The following is a 20922-nucleotide window of genomic DNA, read 5'->3' as shown; positions in this document are numbered from 1 at the left end:
TCCCGTCTCATAACCCAAAAAGTCATCCTTGTGGGATGTGTTTAAGTAAACCTAGAGATATGTCCACAGCCTAATCTCTGTATTTTCAGTTCTCTACATGGCATTCCAGGAATGCAACCAATTCTCCACTTTAAATGCACTGGTGCTTTTTGTAAAACTAAGCAGGGAAATTTGACACTGATGATTACCAGTCCTGTTGCACTTATGCTTGTAAAGACAGAATAAAGTTTAAAAAAAAAAATCCTTGCAAAAGTTTACTTATTCATCTAGTCAGCTTAGGAAACAAAGGCAAACAGTTTAAGTACAGTTATTTTTCATCTCTGAAGAGGAAGGTGGTGTTCATGTAGGATCCCGCCAGAAGCAACGTAACCCAGCAACTCTAGATAGCATAAGTATTGAATTAAGAGTGTATTAACACTAAGGGTCCTTGGGGAACATCATATATTTCCTCTCAAACATACCTATCATTATGGATTTTCTTAATTTAAAAATGAAATGCAGCAGACAACACCAGTAATAATTACCTTTATGATAATGCCACAACCCATTTTATTGCTCTGAAAGTCAAATATATTTATTAAATCTGCATAAATTACAATATTATTAAACTCTAATTTATGTGATACTGTGTAAATGAGAGACTGGTTGGACCTTTATACTAGTGTGTTCTAGCAGATAGGATGTAATTTGTATTTGTACAGTGATTGTGCTTTTACTTTTTTTTAATAATAACTATTCTCAAAATATAGTAAGCCATTAATTGAGTATCACCAACACTATAAAATCAACCTTCTATAAAGCAAATGTGGGTGAGACAGCCTTATCTCTTGCTGCTTAAATAAGGTTCAGTTCTCTTATGGAGACAGTTTTAATCTCATTCGACTGAAAATTTTGTTCAACAGTATTTAATAAACCCAGTACTACCAAGAGACACATATGCTATGTAGGAATTATACCATTTATTGGAATAAGTTATATGGCACATTTTTCAGCATCAATGATTGGTGACAGGCTTGTTTACTGCTCATTAATAAAAAATAGAGGTATCACTCCTGCTGGATAACAGTAAGGTTTCTTGTTTACATTTCCTTCCAATTACTGTAATTGATCAATAACTCACTGGAGTTCTGGGCATTTATTCTGAACTTCGCACAAAATACAGCAACAACCCTTCAGTGTGGAAGCTAAATATGTCAGGATTAACATTGTGCTAAACATTCAATCAGAAATTACACTAGCATGGTAAGCTAGGGGTTTATGAGAGGTTTTATGCAATTTGCAGATTTTCATCAGATCAGATAAGCATAAGTAAAGGTCGGTCACAAATCTGTATTCATCTCTCTACTAAGCCAAAAATATAAATCCTACCAAACCTAGAAGTCTGATTTGAGAAAGAATTATATAGTAAGTTTGGTATATTTCTACAGGCTCTTCTCATTTTAAATCACGCAAAATCCCCACAACTTAAAGTAATTTCACTTGGTAACAGGAAAACAATACCACTGGATCATTAGACCATCAGTTTGATCATGCAGAGATGCGTTTCCCTCCCTGTTTTCTAGAATGGTTGCCATCGAATGGTAAAACAAAGATTAATTCCTGGCTTCCAGAATTTGCAAGATTTTGCAATCACCAGATATAAATGGAGCTAAGGCTTGGATAAGTAATTACAAATGAGACTCTGCCTCGAAAAGAGAAACTTATTTTAAGCAAAGGCAAGAAATGCACTCTCAGTTCTAGATCTTGTGTAGTACACTACAGAGCTGTAAAGCAGTAGCCTCCACAACTTAATATATAGATCCTGTATGACAGATGTTGACTACAAACCTCTTCCAAAACTGTCCTAGCAAATACCTACACTGCACCTTGCAAATCTTGGCTATTTAGTAGCTGCCTCAAATTGTTTTTCAAAGTAGATTTCTCCTTTTATATAGCAATGAAATAAACACAAACTCTTCTAATTCAGTAATCAGGACAGATAATTACATCTCCTTAATTGTTTTCTTTTTCCAGCTTAGGTTCATGTTGATGGGAGATGGTAAAATTAGTCCACGAGCCATCTGAAATTTGCTGCTTGCTGATTAAAGCCTTAATTGATTCAGAATGTTTTACAAATCAATCTCTGAATTCAGGATCATGGTGGCATATTGCAAAAAAAAAAAAAAAAATCTCTCTCTCAAACACGCACACAAACACACACACACACTCCCCTTGTGAATGCGAATCACATTGCCATAAATCTGTAACTGCATGAGCAACTTGCTTATGTTGCTTTCACAATTCACTGTTTGGTAAAAATAGAGCAAAATTGCAAAACGAGAATTACTTACAGCAGTAACCTGCTGTCCCTTACAGAGGAGTCTCATTCCCTCTCATGCTTGTGTTATAATTTCTGAACGGACTGCATGCAATAAAATAAAAAAAAAAAATACTGTCCCATCTTCTGCAGAGCTCATAAAACTGAGATCTACAACCTGATGGAAGTAATGCATTCAAAGCAGTATGTGTTTCTATGATTCAGTGCATTCCTTCCCTTTATCAGGATCTGCACTTTTCATTGAGATTTTTTTTTTTTTAATTATTACCACCTATCAGACAGTTTTGGTGAGCTTTGCATGTTTCCGGGGACTGCTACCCAGGAGTCTTTCTGAAACACACATCCTGAAGTTCCCACGGTGATCAAACATGAACAGGAAAGACATCTTACATAGTTCATCTAAAGGAACAACTCTAGCAATAAAGACAAGGCCCATCCTTTCATATTGCTAAATCTGCAGAAGACTGAGTAAGTGTGAAATGACTTGGATGTGAGCCTCTCTTCTTTCCGCATTGATTGTTCAATTCAGTTCACCCTTACCTCATTCTAAACACAAGCCCACAGCAGTCAAGAATGAGACAACTTAAAACCCCACTGTATCCTTTAAAAATAATGAAAACAAAACAAACACAAGCTGTCTGGCTTTCTGTCATACGTTTCAAATGCTGTCAGATTTCACAAAATGTCCTATTCTTTACAGCATACACTGTATATAATTATTGTAGTTGTCATTGTCTCCCCTCCCTCTTCTTTTTAATAGTTGTGTCTGAAAAATGTAATTGGATGCTAAAATGACCTAAATTGCAGAGCAATTTGATTATAGGCCAGTGTTTTTCCCGAGAACATTTCTTCTGAAGTCAGAAGGATCACCAAATGCAGGCAGGTTTGCTGTTTATGTTCCTTCACAAAGCTTCCTATAAATTACTTAGCTTATGGTGCACCATAAAGGTTAACTTTAGGTTAGAAAATTCTTCTTAAAAGATGTGGCCATCAGACTTTTGCATCATAAATATTACTTCTGTAAATCATATTTACTTCTGATGAATATTTAAAAAAATATCACCCAGTTGAGAATAAGTACTTAATACAAATGTAATACCTTCAACATTAGCACGAGTGTTCTTTTTTACTTCCTGTTCCACTGGCATACTATGTCATGAAGCATGTGTAAATACCGTGTTAAGATACTAAGAAGTCATCAGGGTTGCCTGCAACATTGTCAAGTGAAACTAAAATGAAGTATCGAATCCACACCAAAATAAAACAGGATAATTGAGTCATTAAAGCTCAGTCTTTTAAAGATTGCAATAGAGGATTGCCTGCTGACTTCATAAACCTCTAATTTAAACATATAGTCTCCTTCAGAAAAAAAAAAAAAAAAAGCTTTATATATTGCTATAAAAGCAGTGAAATATAGATCTGAAAAGAAGTTGCCTTAAAGAAACAGAGCTTGCAAAGACTTTCAGGAAAACAGCTTGGTCATTATTCACAGTAAATTCCTAACTTGAATGTTTTAAGTTTCACAACTTGAAAATATTTTTACAAAATTAAAAACACCTCCTCTGGTATATGCGATGCAAGAGTGAACCAAGAATAATGCTATCCACCTGCACTGGCTACCCAGATGCACAGCGTTATTTCATCCTTCCCCTTTGCTAGGGTCGCAGACTGCCACGCTAAGCAGAGGGCTGTCGCTTCTTCCATTACAAACACCCTCCGAAAGCAATTGTGCTAATCTTCTACAAAACCAACCAGCCAACAAAAGGACAATGAATTTTATTATTCACTAAAAGCATGCTGCTTTCCTGTCTCGTAACCAGAAAGCTAGCCCTCTTTGAGTCGCCCAGCTGAATACAGGTACCAGAGCCACCACAGCCTAGAACAAATCCGTGCAATTAACGTTTAACTGCTTCACACTCGGCTTTGTGAAAATAAATTCTGCATTATACCCAGGGTAGGAATTCAGAAATGCAAAGAGGCCTGCCAGATTCCGTAATACCTCTCCTCAGCAGCCTGTGAAGTGCAAATCGCCCCCTTCATCACCGCAGAGATCCGACCCATCAGCCACAGTTTCATCACAGGCAGTCTTCCTCTCCTCATCATATCCAATGCAAGCCTTTGCTTTTGTTGGCAGCACGGCCAATAATACCGGTTTTCAAAGTATCCTAGGCTCTCCTGGTTGTAACATGATATATCAATCATACACAGAAGTAATCAATACCCTTTCCAAAAAGCAAAGTGGCAGGTGATAATCCAAACTCTATCAAGACACTTCCGATTTTGAACTATTTGCCACATTTACTGGGCTTATATTTCACACAAGACACTTTTTGAAGAGCTGTAACTTCGAAAAGTTAAAATTTACATGTCCTGAGACTGGATGAACATAATGTTGTCAGACTTCAATCCACTGCTTCTTTCAATTGAAATATTTTTCTTTCCTTTTTTTTTTTTTTTAATTCCTCGTTACTTCTAAGATATTATCTATTTGCATTAAAAGGTGGAATTTGTCTTTTCATGGTTAAAGGGAAATGCTGAGTATCTGTTTAGACAATCCCTTAAAAACATGCCTGCTCCATTGACTAGGAATGAACCAGTAAGAGGTTTTTGAGTTTGTTTTTTTTTTTTTTTTTTTAAGAACAGCTTTTTACAACACTTGCATGCAACAAATGTTTTGGTCAAGTAGGCCACAGACCAGCTCCTATGCCAATATGGTTAGAAATAAGTATTATTATAGTGGAATAAGCAGAATTCTCTATCAAATATACCAAGGGAATATCCATAAATGAAATAATATTAATTTAGATGAAGAATCAATATGCAGCAAAACCACTAACATAACAATGACCACAAAATTCAGGTAAGCAGAAGAATTGTCTGTAGGGAAAATGATTAAACAAATGATTCCTGTCACACCAAAGGTAATAAGCAATAATTGCACAACACATCTTATATAAATCTTTACAATAAATCCCACGGCGTTTTACAGTTCACAAGCAGACTAGACAGTCCAGCATGAAGTTTGGGAATCAATACACTAATAATACACTGAAGTATAAGCAACCATAGAAAATTGTTGTATTTGAAAGTATGAAATTGGTCGGAAAGTGATGAGTTATAATCACAGTATGCACATGAAAACACTCCCTGGGGCTGTAAGTTCAATGCTATTGAGACATGTGCAAGTTCTCTGTTCATTTATTAATATATATATACACACACACACAAAATGAGCAGACCTCAAAATGAAGACATTTATGTATTTTTTCAACTTTCCCTTCATTTGTCTTTCCCTACATCTCAAATTTCCATTTTAAACTATGGAACAACGTGAAACCTAGATTTTGAGCTAAAATAAGATTCCCAGATAACCTTTGCTTTGCGAGATAAAGTTCCCCAAATGAAATTAAGTTGCTCCACAGTAATTCTTGGCCTCTTTCCACGGTTATGTGGAAAGGAGCATTTGTCATAATCACTTGTAGTTGGAAAAGAACAGGAAGAGATCACTGTTAATTACACTACGTTGTGTGTGTACATAGGACTTTGCAGACCCATCGCTGCTCAGTGGTGACAGTGATGACCTGGGATAACATAGTTCAAAAAGTGGAGCGAGACGCAGCAAGTTCTCTGCACAAAGAGGTTGCCAGTACAAAAAGGCAGATATTTAGTTCCACCTCCCTTGATAACAATAGGTCTATTTGAACTATGATGTTGCTTGTCGGGCTTTTTTATTTTGCTTGGGCAGGTGGTTTTTTGGACAAGCATGGCATATCTGCTAGGATGAGACTGCAAAACGCCCTTTTCCTGCAATTATCCTCAGCATATTCCCTTTTCGGTTTCAGGGGTCTTTTTAGCTAGCTTTTACAGACTTGATTTAATATTCATAATCACCTTGAAAAGGCCATCTGCAATTTTAATCACTCACTACCAATTACTTTCTGTAATAGCTCTGACAGTATCACTCTCAGTGATCTGACAAACCCGCGAGGACAGGGGAAGGCAGCATGTGGGGAGGATATGGCACTGCGACTTTTTGCACCTTCCCTGCCCTTACCGAGCCAGGTTTATGGGCACACAGCTTTACGGAGTGGATCCAAATATAGCCAACATGGAATAAATAGGCCAGCTTTTATTTTTATCACTCCTTAGTACATTAGGATCAAATGGGAATTAAAAAAAAAAAAAACAAAACACACTACTACACACAACTTCTGTTGTCTTTCCTTCTTCAGGAACAGACCCTCCACTGCAATATTTTCACTATACACAACAGCAGTAAGCTAATTTTTCTCAGCTTTTAAACATATTTAACAGCAAATATAACCGGACAATGTTAACAACAATTTTGCAAGAGCAGGGCCATGGAGTCTAGGATGTTGTGTGCACCCTCCTGGCTGCCACAGTCCTTTATTTTTAGCACAGAAAGCCTGCAGTTCTTTATGGATGCACCATTTAGCAACTATGTTCTCCTGATTACAGGTGTAACTCGGTTCCCATATTCAATAACTAAAATGATTTATCCACCATACAAATACACAATTTGGGGTTGTGAATTATTTTTGAGGTGCTTAGACATATAGACAATAGTCAGCACCTGAAAAATAATCCAGTGTTTTTATTACCTTACAGTGTAGTTTGTATGAAAAAAAAACAACAACCAACACCACAAAAAAACAGAACGTGAATTACTTGGACATCTCACCTCTCTGCAGAGGCGAACGCCAACAGGCCAGGCTGAGCAGCATGAGCATGAAGGCTTATGGACAGCCTGGGCTGGCAATTTCCAGCTCCCATCGTGCAAACAAGGAGGCAAGAAATCGATGCAGCTTTAATGTACATCAGGTGAACCAACCCAGGTTACAGTCAAATTGAGTTTCTCTTCCTATTATAAATGAGGGAGGAAAGTCAAATTATTCTAAATTACTTTAAAATTCCTAGAAAGTCCTTACTAAAATCTAAATAGATTTCCATACTAAACATTTTTGTTAAATATTGGAGCAAAAATTGGCTAGATGATTTCAGAAAAACAGAACAGTGGGAAGTTCTTGTTTGCACACTGTCTTTTCTACTGAAGAAAACAGGAACAATCAAATTAAATGCCTTACCCATAACATGCCTATACAAAGGAGAAGAGTTAAACTGTACAGATGACATTGAGTCAGGCATGTCCTAAGTCTCAAATGCTTATTTTGCAGTTTTAATATTTTTGAATTTTGTTCATATGCAGACTAGGCTATGTACTGTTCAGAATTACTTAGACAAATCAAGTATGTCTGGCAGAACGATGAGACAGAGATGTGAGGAGTTTCTATTCTTATTTAATTTCCCTGCTCTGTGATGTATATTGAGAAGAGATTAAAAACATCTTTAGTATAAAAACTTTTAAAAATGATAACCCTCAAGCAACCATATGTTTGTGAAAGAATGAGATGAAAATTAGTTTTTGTAAATATGCTGGGGGGAGGGTGGGAGAGGTCTGCTGTGCAAGCCTTTAGCATGTGTAAGACAATCTAGGAAATAGTTAAGCTTTTGCAGTAAGTGAAAAAGTTGTTCTATTAAACAGCTGTTTTGTGCTTATTTATTATGCCTAATCTCCATTGTTTATAAGACATTTCAAACTTGCCTAACACAATGACAGTTTAAAGAACATCAAATTACATCCTAAATTACTTATTGTTTTTTATACTTAAGAGCAAGTACTACTCCTGTGAATAAAAAGTGACATTCTGCAAGTTTATCCAATTTATAAGAAATGATGCTCCTCACTATTTTATTAAGGAAGAGCTTTGTATCTTTTTATCCTCTTGTTGACAGAAGAGCCAGGACAAACTGTCTCATTACAGAATCATACAGAGCTGTCACAGCCATATATTAAATGGATTTTTTTTTCCCCTCTGAAAGTGATTTTTCCCTTAAAATAGCATGTTTAAGCTAAGGTTCCCTTCACTAAGTTAAAAAAAAAAAAAAAAGTATTTTATTGTTAAAAAGCACCTCTCAGTAGAGTTTAGCAACTCTAAATAAATTAAAATATTTTAAATACACCCAACTTTGTAAAGATGTGAAAAGAAGAGAAAAATTTCATGTCAGCTACTTAGAATACCCCAGGAGTGTAGCATAACAGGAGGGGATTCATAAGAGATCAAAAGGGGTAAATTGATATGAGAGTCTCTAGTAGGTATTCCTTTTAAAGCTTCAGAGTAATGATACTTATATAAACTGAAACTCAAAGCTCTCTATGAATGCCTGCAAATGGCTATATTTCTTTCTCCTCTAAGTTTATATAAAGGACAATTTATCTTGCCCATACGTGATAAAGAAATAAAGAGTTCTAGGGAAAAGATGGTTTGCCAGTCCCACAGTCCCAGGATGGGGCCAACACTGGATGTTGCTTTTCTTAAAATCTTCTGGTTTATGATTTCTGTTACTGTTATATTATTTATCGTATCTATTTACTTGATAGTATTTTTGTAGTATTATCAGTACACATTAAAAAGTTTTTCAAAGATTCAAAAGTACTGCTTAAACTTACACCTATGGGCAGCCACTACTATTCTCACACCAACTAATCACGGGTATAAAGTTCCTAAGCAAGAGGCAGCAGCAAATTAATTTATTTCCTCACTGCATTAAAATAGAATAAAGAAACTAGACAGAATTATATTTACAGCAGAAGGCAGTTAAGTTGCAATTGGTCTATAGCATCAGTTTTACCATTTTCAGCCCAGAAAGATGACTCAATCTTGACTGGCCAACACCATCTTTTTATGTCTGATCAAAATAATGCTTATTTCAGCAGCCTCCTTTCATCTTATTCCATGCTAGAATACTAGTACAAGACTGACTCTGAAGAAAAACACTGATCAAAAATATTTTCTTTGTAAATTCTGAAATACTATTTAAAAGAATTGTAGGTCAATCAGCGAGATTAAAAAGCGTGTCCATTGAACTAGCAATACTTTTCTGTCCAGAAAAGTTTTCTGGCATTTCTCTTATGTTGGCCTTCTAAAAAATGATCACAGTTTGTTCAAGATGGCATTCTCCTGTATGGAATGTATAATTGATGTATGTCACTTTTTGTAAAATGATTGCAAGGTAAATTCAATTTTCCCTTTTCCTTGTTTGTGTCCTCTAAGAATCTCTTATCTCCACATATCAATTACAGAGCAGTGACAGAGATAGGATACAAATCACTCCAATGAATGTAATAGCAAAAGTGATTAGAGATAGGAAGAGATTAATTGCATGTGTCAGATATAAATAAAAGGGTTTAGAAGACAACCCAGGATTTTGAGAGTGTGTGTGTATTCCAGATCTCTTACAGACAAAAAGAAAAACAAGCCTTACAAACAGACAAGTGTAACAAGAACCTACGTTAAAATAATGAGTTAGATTTCAGAAACTCTACATTTGCCAGTTTTTCAGCTTGCATAATGTATGTACATATGCCAAAGGAATATACACTCAACTGGTGTGCATTTTCCCAGCTTCACAAGCCAGGGACGATTCTCCATAATAACAAGTGTTATATAAGTGGCATTTGGGAGAAAAAGAAGGAACTATTTCCATAAAGTATGCATTTACAGCTTTCCACATTTTTTTGATGCAACGTGATTAATCAAGTACCAGATATTTAAATATGTCATATGTTGATTTCTGCTGTTTATATTCTCTTTAACAGTAAGATTGAAAAAAACGTACAGAAAGTTTATTTTATTGTTTTTCCATTCCAAAAAGACATCATCCTCTACTAGGGTTGACGTACTTAAAATCTTATAATGAATCTGAGGAAAGTCAACTGGAAGTCAAGTCCTGCTAGCAGAGGGGCCACGAGTCACCTGGAAGGGGGGAGTTGCAGCAGATGCAGAAGTGCACCATGGGTGACAATAAGTGTTATCAAAAATAGTCCATAGGAAGAAGCTGGAGACAAACCAGCCTTTCTGCTGTTTATCAGAACACTGACAGAATATTTGAGCAAAGCCAAAGAAAAGTTCAAGCTGCCACAGATGTTCCTTGCCTAATCTAATTCCTGCAGCTTACCAATTTATGACTTTAACCATAGGCTTTTCTTTACATCACTACAATTAAAAGTGAGAAAAGTTTTCCTTTAAGGGGAAGAAAGGCTCAGAATTACACAAAAGATCTGGCAGCGAAACTTGGAGCCCAAGAACGTTGTTAAAATCAGAACATAATCTGTTATTTCTTTGTAATGCATATAATATGATTCTACATTGCAATTATGTCTCGCAGTAGATAACAGGGCAAACCATTGAGAATATTAGCCTTCAACATAATTCCTAGCCCTGGACAAATCTTAAATCAACATTTGTTCCAATGTAACAAAACCAAATCTTTAACATTAACTCAATTTAGTCCTTTTTGTTATAGCTATAATTGTTACTTAAATGGTTTTGACTTAAACATATGCATATCAAAAGCATAGTTAATTTGTATGCAAACTATTATCAAAATCACAATAAAAAAAAATTCCTGCTTAAACACATATGCCCTTTAGTATTAGAGCAGATTGGAGCTACAACTAAAGAAAAAGCATCAAGAACTATAGCAGTTTTCTAGGGCATTAAAGATGGCATTTACACAGACTTTATCCTTAAGGTTCAATTTCAAATCCCAAACACTTCTACAGCCTCCTTCAAATTAACTTTTTGGATAACAAAAGAACGTTAAGTGATCATCAAAGTGAAGGCACACATTTGCTCATGAAATAACACATGACAATTGCCAGGATATCTTCCCTGGAAATTCTGCCTGACAAAGAGAAAGCAATGCCTGTGCAGAAAATGGGAAAGGAGAGAAGAGTCATTATTTCAAAGAATGAATTAAAACCAGTGCACAGAGGGCCGAGCTGTGCTTCATTGGACTTCCCCAGTATCTGATCACAACCTCTGGCATGTACAATACAAACACAATTTCAGTTCATCCCATTCATTTCCCTTTCCCCCATTCAAAAAAAAAAAAAAAAAAGCATCGAGGCATTAATTTCACCTCAACAGCACTGACCCACAGAGGCTAAGTGGAGTAAATTCCTTTGGCAGGAACTAAAAACACTTTGACAAGTTTATAGGACTTGCACGAAATTGACCTCAGAATAGAAATCTCCGTTCTCTAGGGGGTCCTGCCCACTCCCTTCCCCCTGCCGACACCTGAAAGCTGGAACTAGCAATGAAAAATTCATGCAGCAGTATGTTTCAAACATAGCCATGAAGGATCCTCAACATCTGCTGACCTGAGCAAACCTTGGTGGTTAATATGAAAAATTACGTGTGTGAAATGCTTTCTTCCAGAGAGGAAAATGTCTGCCCAGAGCCTTCTGAGAACTTATCTTCTCAACAGACCTGACAGAAGGGTGTCAAAAGCAGCATTGTATCAACTACACTGGCAGGTAAAACGGCACGTTTTTCTCCACTTTCTTTTCTAACAGTGTAAAGAATATTTTATATTTACTGCCACTGGAAGTGGCCTAAACATCTTGTGCTACAAGAGCTTTTCTTTATAACCAAAAAAATGAACAAAAACTTTCACTGTAAAGTCAGTACCCTGTCAGTCTGGAACTGAACTCCTTCTTTCTGTAAAATTTTGGGTTTAATGATACATTAAATCAAAATACAAAATAAGCCTCAACCAGAGACAAACAGAGACTGTTCAGCCTCATTTCAATGACTACCATGACAGAAGAAAATGTTCTCCTGTAACAAAAGTGGAAGGTGGGCAGAACAACACGATACCCTCATATTTTAAATTAATTGCAATGCAACCAAGCCAGAAGTTGAATTTTTAGTCCCCAACTTACCCCCCCAACTTTTTTTTTTTTTAAGCAGCATTGCCAGTGCTCAAGGGAAAAATTTATCTTTGTTAAATGATAATTGGCTTTATTATCATTGGCTCTTCAAAAATGCTGGCTGGCAAGGTTTTTAAAATTTTCATCAGTCTTGTTTTCTGTTTATACAAAGCCTGCATCAGAAAAAAGACATCAGTCTGCAGAGCACTCTGCATCTCCCGGTATTATGAATAGGTGTTGAGACTACCTAATTTACTAATAAATCTATTGAAGCGACATGCATCTCAATACTTCACAGCTTAATAAGGAGGTCCAGAAGCAAGGCCCCAAATTGCAGTTCCAGATGATTAGCGCTGCAAAACCAATTGAAGCAGGAGTATCTAAGCTGTCAGAACAGCTTACACATAGCCACCTTTTGCAAACTTGCCATTTAAATCACTTACCGGGAGACACTTACTCAAGTTTTTCATAAAAATCCTTGGAATAAGCTCTGAAATAGCAGCGCATACTGTTAAAAGTTTGCAAGTGGGCCAGTGGTGCTCACGTCTATAGCACTGCATTGTAGTTAATAATAGAAAGATCTCAGCAGGGTTTTTCAAACTTCTTAAGTGGCACTGGAGTCTTGCCGTGTCATCATTAAATAACAAAACAAGGACACTCGTTGCGTGCATTGCAGTGACTACCTCAGCCAGCAACTTACAGTAATAAAAAGCTCCCTATTACTTGTTCTTAAACACTTCTTGAATTCCTGACTTACATACCAGAAACCCTGACAGTTCCATTGGGAAGCTCTTCATAACTCTCTGCTGCCCAGTCTCTCTCCAGTTTAAAAAAGGGAAAAAAATGAACAAAGAACTCACCTTCACGCATAAGTGGCACAAACTACAGAAAAGTGCCATGTATCTTATGCCTTTTTTTTTTTTTTTTTTTTTAAGTTCCATGCTACTACCAAAGGGAGCTTGCGGCAAGGTTTCCAAGAAATTTGGCTGATATACAGGAGTATGACCATCAAGGAAATACGAGCTTTATGATGGCCTTACTTTAATGAATACTTCCATCTTCAAGTGTCCTACCAACACTGGTAAGATCAAAAGCCTGCCATTCTATCCCCCTGGCAAGCCAACTTCTCAAGGAAGAGAGCTGACCATCTGTGCTGCAATGTCTAACTGTGGGAGAACAGACAAGAAAGAAAAACCCCAAAGAATCAAGGACCAGTTTAAGACATTATCATCAAACCTATCGATGAATAGATGGAAGCACGGAGGAACATTACAGTAAAAACAATTGGGAAATCCTTAAAGTGCTACTTGTATCTAAGAAAAGAAGATTGCAACAGCTCAGTGACAGGTTAACTATCTGTGTTAACAGGTTAACACACCTCTGGTCAAGCTGGGAAGTTCCAGTGATGGAGTTAGTACTGAAATACTCCAAAACAGGAAACCTGCAGAATTTTTGACAGGCAGCAAGTGATGTATTTGAGTCAGAAAGAAAACTGATTTTTGTGAATATTACTGCTAGTAAACCCTTAGCTTTCATAGTTGCTTAGCCAAATTTCTCTTTGTTATTAACAAGGTGGACCAACACACGGCTAAAAAAAGCTCAAGATTTTCATTAGCTTTATATACAGTTCAACTGATTTAAAGACATTTTAAATTCAGGACTGATTTATAACATCTCATTCTAATTTCAGACATGACACACTGGCTTTTGGATATCAGTTTGATTTCACCAGACAGTTTGGTATATTTTCCAGATATTGCTCAAACTCCATTTACTTCCAGCCACAATTCAAGGCTGTGACTTCAATCTGCAACATAAAGGCCCTGCAACTCATGCTCTGCTTACCTTAGGGCTATACCTTTCTCTTAGTGTCAGTCTTATGTTTGGGACCAGAACAGGACTGCTTTCTCAGCTGTCAGACTTTGATTCTGCAAACGTGTTTTTCCTGTAGGCTGGAGCAAGTCTGATGCTGATGTCCTTCAAGGAATAACAAGCTGTGCATCTCTAACGGTGTGTTCTCAGTGGATGACTACCCTGGGAGTTATCTATATTTTTTTCCGTCTGCTCTCAATAAAAGTGGCAATGTGTGCCGAGTCATGTAGCAAGGTTGCATTCAATTAATATATAAATATACTCACACAGAGATTGGATATTCTACTTTACACTTGAAATAATGAAGCTGGTTTTCTTTGTTATTATTCTTGATTATTTTAGACCTGTCCTAACAGAAGATAACATGTGCCATCTCTTAAAGTCTGATAGGATTCAGACAGCGACAATTCAATGTAATATCTTCCAGTCCTGTATGTCCCTTTACAAATCTGTTTTTCAGATTTTGCTTGCTGGAATTATTTATTACTCTTCCAAAATACACCATTTTCCTGCAAACACTGTCTGCATACTCGATCTTTCAGGACCATATTTTTGCCTGATTATTTCCTATTATTGGACTGAAGGGGTTTATTCATTTGTATCTAATCTATCACACATTTCTTTTCTTCCTCAGATCAAAGTTCATGACCACCATGTTAATCTCATTTCCTTTACAGACACTTCAATGCCTTATGGCCAGGGTCTTTCCTCAACACACGTAGCATTACTCTTCCTGGCTCAATTTATTAAAATGTTTATTTATCTTGGAGGTTTTATAAGGTTTTGAGGTTTTAAACCATCCTCATTGATTAATATTTATTCTAACAAGCAAATCCATATTTGGCTTTCCACCTTGCCTCATTCCTATTGTTCACATTCCAGATAGACTTTGCATTCATGGTATCAAGTCCGCATGCATTTAAGTGTTTTCTTTTCCATATGCTGGTATTACCTTCTGCTTTGCCCAGAACTTGTTATGCATGCATGATCACAGACTATTTCTAGCATTAATTAAGATATGAAATTAAAGTGAGAAGTATATTATTGGTTGCATAATACAAACAATACAAATTTGCTTTAAAAACCAAATTACTGAAGTGTTAGCAAATCTCTTTATACTGTCAGAAATAATTTTTACAATCTACATGCCATGGTACACATGGAATTCACACAAGTGGATTTGCAGTATTACTTCCAATTCAGGAAAACGTACAAAAAGCATGAGAAGTTCATTTCATCTATAAATATAGCCAAGAAAACACAGGTTTGTCTCTCCTGCTCTGTGTTCCACCAGGCAGCCTCTGCCCTCCGTGACTCACTACACAATGTACTCCTGAACCCACTAGCAAGGCTTCCATTGTTTGCATAAGAACAACTTTCCCTCAAATCTGATGAGGAATTTTACTGGAGAAAAAGTCATATTTTGTTAGAAATTAAATGTTTCACAGGTACATAATGTTTTTGATGAGCTTCTGACAAACATAAGCATATAATCAACAGCAATTTGCTACATTTCCTGCCCCCAAACCCAGAGACTCCCAAGTTTTGCTCTTCTAAAGAAGCTAGCCACGTGGACTGGCTAAAACCTATTAATTTCCAAGATCGAAAGGGCATTTTATCATGCTGATTGGCAGAGATCTGAGAGCACTGCATCCTCTAGAAGCTTAAACTGAAAGAGTACCCTGTCAGTAACGCTGCCAGCCTCATAGACAATTTACTTATCATCTCTTCCTTATCTCTATAATCAAAAATAGAAACCTCCACATTCACTCAGGCTAACATACTCCCTACCTCACTCTTACATTAAAGACACCTCTACCAAATGCCCTCAAAAGGAGTCAAACCTTTCTACGTACTTAAATTTCTTTATGAAAACACATTTACCAAACGGTTTACAATATTTAACATATGCACATTTTACTGATTGTACATGTCAATATATGGTGTGCAGCCATCTTTCTGACCCCATTGCTCTGCTGCTTTTGCTGTGAAACCTCCTTATGGAATGCCTCTGTAACAGTAGGTGTTAATACAATTTGCGCAAAGTAAAATAATAAGTAATAACAATGAAATGTGTGTTCCCTGGGACTCCGTGATAACTCCAGATAAAAATAATGTCATAGACTGGGAATAGACTCATTAATAAAATTGCACTCAGAAGAGTGACTTGTTTACTTACGCACAATGGAAAACAATACATTAACAAACCCTGTATTAAAAAGAAATTATGATCACAACAGCACAACAAACAGCCAGGGATATCATCATGTACCTGCCTTGCACAAAACAAACAACCAGACAAAAGGCTCTGAGGCTGATTTGTCGAGGGCCTGTACTCCCCCAGGTTCCTCTTACTACACAAGCTGTTCAGTGTGCTCCGAACTAACCAGGAAAAGTTGAACTCCTTCAAGGATCCAATCCTTTGTTAGTAAGGCTGTTTTTATTAGGGCAGAGTTTTGGGAATACCTTCTGTAACCTCTGTACCATGGCATGTTTTCTAATATTTGTATACTCACTTGCTACGCTGAGCTGAATCAATGGACTCGTCTTGTTCTCGCCGTTCTTTTCATTGACAGCCTGGACGTAGTAGCCTCCCGCATCAGCCACTGACGTTGCTAGGATCACCAGCTGATTCTCCAGTGTTATAGCTCTGTTTAGGAAAGTAAAAAATAGCGTTCAAAGCAAAGAACAGTATTCACTATACAGAAATTGTACAGTGCTTCAGACTCAACAGAATCATAGGATATTCATTGGGCATTTAAGGCAAGATGTAAGGTAATCCAAAACAGTCTAGCTTCAAACACATTTGCAAGTAACACAAGATCTTCAATGCTTCTAGTTTTTTTTTCTCTCTTTAGATCATGTGAGTTGTTTATGGTGACATGCAAAAAGCTGTAACACATGAAATCAAAACAGTTTCAATGGTTTTAAGAAGTTACAGATGAAGTGACAAATAAAAATGGAGACACCCTGCGAACTGCATTGTTATGGGCTAATGGTCCCAGCAAACATCAGCATACCACAAAGCCAGTGTGACCGAGAACCTTTCCTACAAGTGAAGGCTAGCCTATTAAAAGGCTAACACTCGGGGAATAACACCACCCAGTTCAGTGAAGGAAAAAAAAAAAAGAAAAAGGCTGCTGAACCCCAGAAGGTAAACTTTATGTAGATATGGTATCAGTAATTATTGCAACACCACAGACAAAGAACACTGTCAGGTTAGAGCCTAACCGATATCCTCGGATAAGCTATGTGTACATAGGGAGGGAAGAGCTTTCATTTAACCTAAAGCAGGTGGGAAAGCACAACCCTGCGGTTAGTACCAGCGTAGGCTTGGAGGAGTCAGTAAATGTAATTATATAACCCTTGCTTAGTGCTGCTATACATCAAATGTCTCTAGAAATCCCCTCGTAGGCCACCATTACTCATTTACACTGCAGCAGGGTTGGAGCCTTTGCATTTTAAATGTATTGAATAATCTTTTCCTTGCCTATACAAGATAAAGTTTTAATCCAGAGAAATTATGTAAAACTCTAAGGGCTGAATTGAGCAGGACACAGGTAGCTGAAAAACAGATAAAAGAACATGTAGAGTTCCATAGCAAGCCTGTAGAGCTAAGAGATGACACAAATGCCGACTGGGCCAGGCAAAACTTCGGTAATCTGAATGCAAGTCTTGGAGCAAGAAACTCCTACCTGCACTTACATCATTTGATGAGAAGCCCCACTGAGTTCAGCTGTGCTATTAGGCAAATCCTTGAGGATGAGGTTGAAACACAAGATATAAAGTTACACAGGATGAAAAAGTTCGTACATCAATAGGCCATAAAGAGTCAGATGCCAAGTCTAACTCGTTGTATATTAATCAATCAGTATTGGAATTTCCTGTGTGTCTTCCTCCTGTTTTGGCAAGGTATCGTTAACATGAGTAAATCACAATTATTTTGCTTTTGAAAAAACATTTTAAAGCAATGGGGAAGCCCACTCCTACTGTAGCATACTATTTTTTTATTTTTATGTAGATGGCGGCATTGGAAATGAGAAGATAACACCCTCTATTTGAAGAGTGTTCAAATGCTGTGGATATCATCACTTCAGTTTTCTAACGTGGATACAAAGAACACTGAACTTCTATAAGGCTATCAGTAGATACCAATAAATCAAAAATATCCCAAAAATACATAAAGCTATTTTCCAGCACTGATGATGGTACACATCTGTTGAATTCAGTCCTTGCACACCAGCTAAAGATTTTGTTTGCATCATCTTTATTGATGGCTTTTATTATAGAAACTGTAAGAAATGTCATGGTATGATTTTTTCTTTATTCAATGAAACTGTAATTGTTTAATTGACTTAGAAAATCAAAGATTGATAGATTTACAGAGTGCAGATATAAAATGCAATTAATATGACATTTGATAAAGCAAATAAAGATAAAATTCCAGTGAAGTGCTAATAATTGAATATTAAAAGACTATGCAATTATAGTCATTCCTCCAGTAGTTCTAAAGCATGCAACATTACAAAGATTCTTTGAAAATACTGAAATACATTTCAGACTACTTTGAGGACAGCTGCAGCTATACTCAAAAGTTTTAAAGTTGATCCATGAATATCAGTGAGATGCACACTGGTACTACCTGCATCTATGAGCAAAATAACGTTTGCAAGTGAAATGTGAAGATTTTATGCACATAAGTATATTTGAACTGAAAAAGATCAGTGCAGAAGGGCTTAACATTACATATTGTGTGTTCAAATTAGTGTGAAAAGTTTGATATTAATTTGTATAACAAAAAAATAATTAGAGGATGAAGAAACTACTGAATACAATTCTTTGAGGTCATCAATTCCACAGTCAAATTAATGTTAAATTAAAGAACCCAAAATGAGTTATTAATAACTAAGAATTCTGTGAAAAATCAAATGTTTCAACTTTGGTTACTAAAGACAGGAATAGGGTAAGACATGAGCATTCAGAGGCCACAGACTCTGGGAGTTTTCTTTAGATCAAGTAAGAGCTGTGTGCATCAGGAAAATCAACTAGTCACATTTTAAGGACTCATTAATGCCAATGTTTCTAAACATCCGAAGATTCATGCCACATCCCTTATCAGGGTTGCAACCACATTTTGCACAACAGCTGCACAGAGCACCCTAAAATTGGCTTAACATGTTCCCCTGGGTTCATTGTTTGTTTTCATTGTCTGTTGTAACTTTTAAATTATGACAGCACCGCACTCATGTTCGAAGGAAAATCTGATTGCCGGCTGCTCAGCTCACTAGAAAATTTGAGGAAAACAACTGCAGCAGATGGAGTGGTCCTGTCAGAAATTCATACCCAGTACGGAATTTATGGAAAACAAATATTGCTTTTAAAAAAAAACAAACGAACAAAAAAATCAACACCAAACTTAGCTCAATTTAACATTTTCAAGACAGAAGCAACCAGCAAATAAACTAAACAGAGTGATCCCTTGGGGTTCCTTAAGCATAAGAAAGAAGCATTTTAAATCATATATTTTAACAGAAGATATTTTAGAAAATCTCCAGAGCTCAGTGGAAGCCTGTAGGGAACAGCAGCCAATATACAAAAAACAACGTACGCGTCTGAGTAGTAAGCAGTTACAATGATACCTCAGAAGCATTTCTACAACCCCTTTAGCACAGAAGCACCCACAGCCTAGAATAGATGGATCTCAAAGGGAAGACAAGTTGTGCCTTCGAAACTGCAAGCCATGTCTATGACACGGTGCCTAACCAAAGGCTATGATCTGCCAGGACAGGAGACTGCAATGATGGAGATCAGTAATAATAATAATAATAATAAATAATAATAATATATAATATGCATATTATATAATTTATATATAATAATATAATATTTAATATATTTGTTTAATTTAATTATTATTATTAATAATATAATAAATATTATATACATATATATATATATATATATATATATATATCCAGTTCTTCTAAGTATCTGAAGATGTAAACAGACACCTACTGAGGTTTTCATATCTTCCATTTACTGCAACCAGAATTAAGCACTTGGATACACTCTGGGATTTTTAACTGTAGACTTCTGAATTGAGCTAATACTTTAAAAAAATAATCTGCTGCAAATAATCTCTGAAGTTTGATCTAAAGCTTAAGGAATTTATGTTAATATCAGTGTGACGTGAATCAGGCCAATGGAAATAATGACACTTTGGAAAATTTTCATGGCATTTAATACCGTATTTTTTGCTGTTAAAGCTTTCCAGCTCTAAAAATTGAATCATTTATTAAAATACTGGAAATGAACTCTGCAGTATCTCAAATAGGTGCATTTCGTATTAAAAACAATTATTAATGGAAAATACCAAAATCTACCAATGGATAATTGTCTAAAGTTAGAAATTAACTCAGTTGTTAGTGTACCAGATTACACAATAAGTAGATAACACCACGTTACAAAAACAACATAAAATGAGAATCAGAGTAACCTGATTAGGCTTCCTCTTAGAAGGCAGCCATCTGTTCCTGAGCAAGGGTGCAATATTTTAGTAAAAAGGCCTTCATAAAGCCTCTTTTCCGCCAGCAGGTACCAATATCTAATCCCTCTCTCCCAGGTATTTTTACAAGACCCATGTCGCCCTCAGAGCACTAACACTGGCATTACTGACAGACGTCCCCGTGGCTCTCTGCTGCTGGAAGAAGAGGCAGACACACCGTAGTTAAAACACAGCTGTTCAGAGAAATCCTGACTCAGAGTAGGGCATGCGTGGCTTAGCAGTGAGCATTTCACCACCCATGTCTCTTCCAATTCTGATGGGAAATTATTAATCAAAGTTATTTAAATGCATGCAAACAGTATTTGTTTTTCAGGACACAATCACACAGGGCAAAATATTAGTGTATCTGCTACAGAGCATGGCCATAGCAAC

At 36.5% G+C, this 20922-nt stretch overlaps 1 protein-coding gene and 1 long non-coding RNA gene across 6 annotated transcripts in view; one reads left to right on the top strand and one right to left on the bottom strand.

Moving 5' to 3' along the window:
- The window catches only part of SDK1 (sidekick cell adhesion molecule 1), a 394723-nt gene that overhangs the window by 193571 nt on the left and 180230 nt on the right, over positions 1 to 20922 (bottom strand). For 3 of the 4 annotated variants that reach the window (XM_040574955.1, XM_040574954.1, XM_040574956.1), the window contains exon 5: positions 16502 to 16635. In XM_040574955.1, the coding sequence (XP_040430889.1) occupies positions 16502 to 16635 (134 nt within the window). Of the gene's footprint in view, positions 1 to 16501; positions 16636 to 20481; positions 20674 to 20922 lie in introns of those variants that run through there. The other variant, XM_040574958.1, reaches the window with a different exon arrangement.
- On the top strand, positions 2698 to 16476 carry LOC121078604. 2 transcript variants are annotated; one of them, XR_005824664.1, is made up of 3 exons: positions 2698 to 2785; positions 11620 to 11717; positions 14663 to 16476. It is a non-coding gene; the product is annotated as an uncharacterized LOC121078604 (long non-coding RNA). The 2 variants fall into 2 exon arrangements; XR_005824663.1 differs by lacking the exon at positions 14663 to 16476 and adding an exon at positions 14065 to 14196.

Source organism: Cygnus olor, chromosome 15 (genome assembly GCF_009769625.2).
Source record: "Cygnus olor isolate bCygOlo1 chromosome 15, bCygOlo1.pri.v2, whole genome shotgun sequence".
In the NCBI taxonomy this organism is placed as follows: Eukaryota; Metazoa; Chordata; class Aves; order Anseriformes; family Anatidae; genus Cygnus; species Cygnus olor.
Note: the sequence above shows the minus strand (reverse complement) of the source record. Positions and strands in the feature narration are given on the sequence as shown.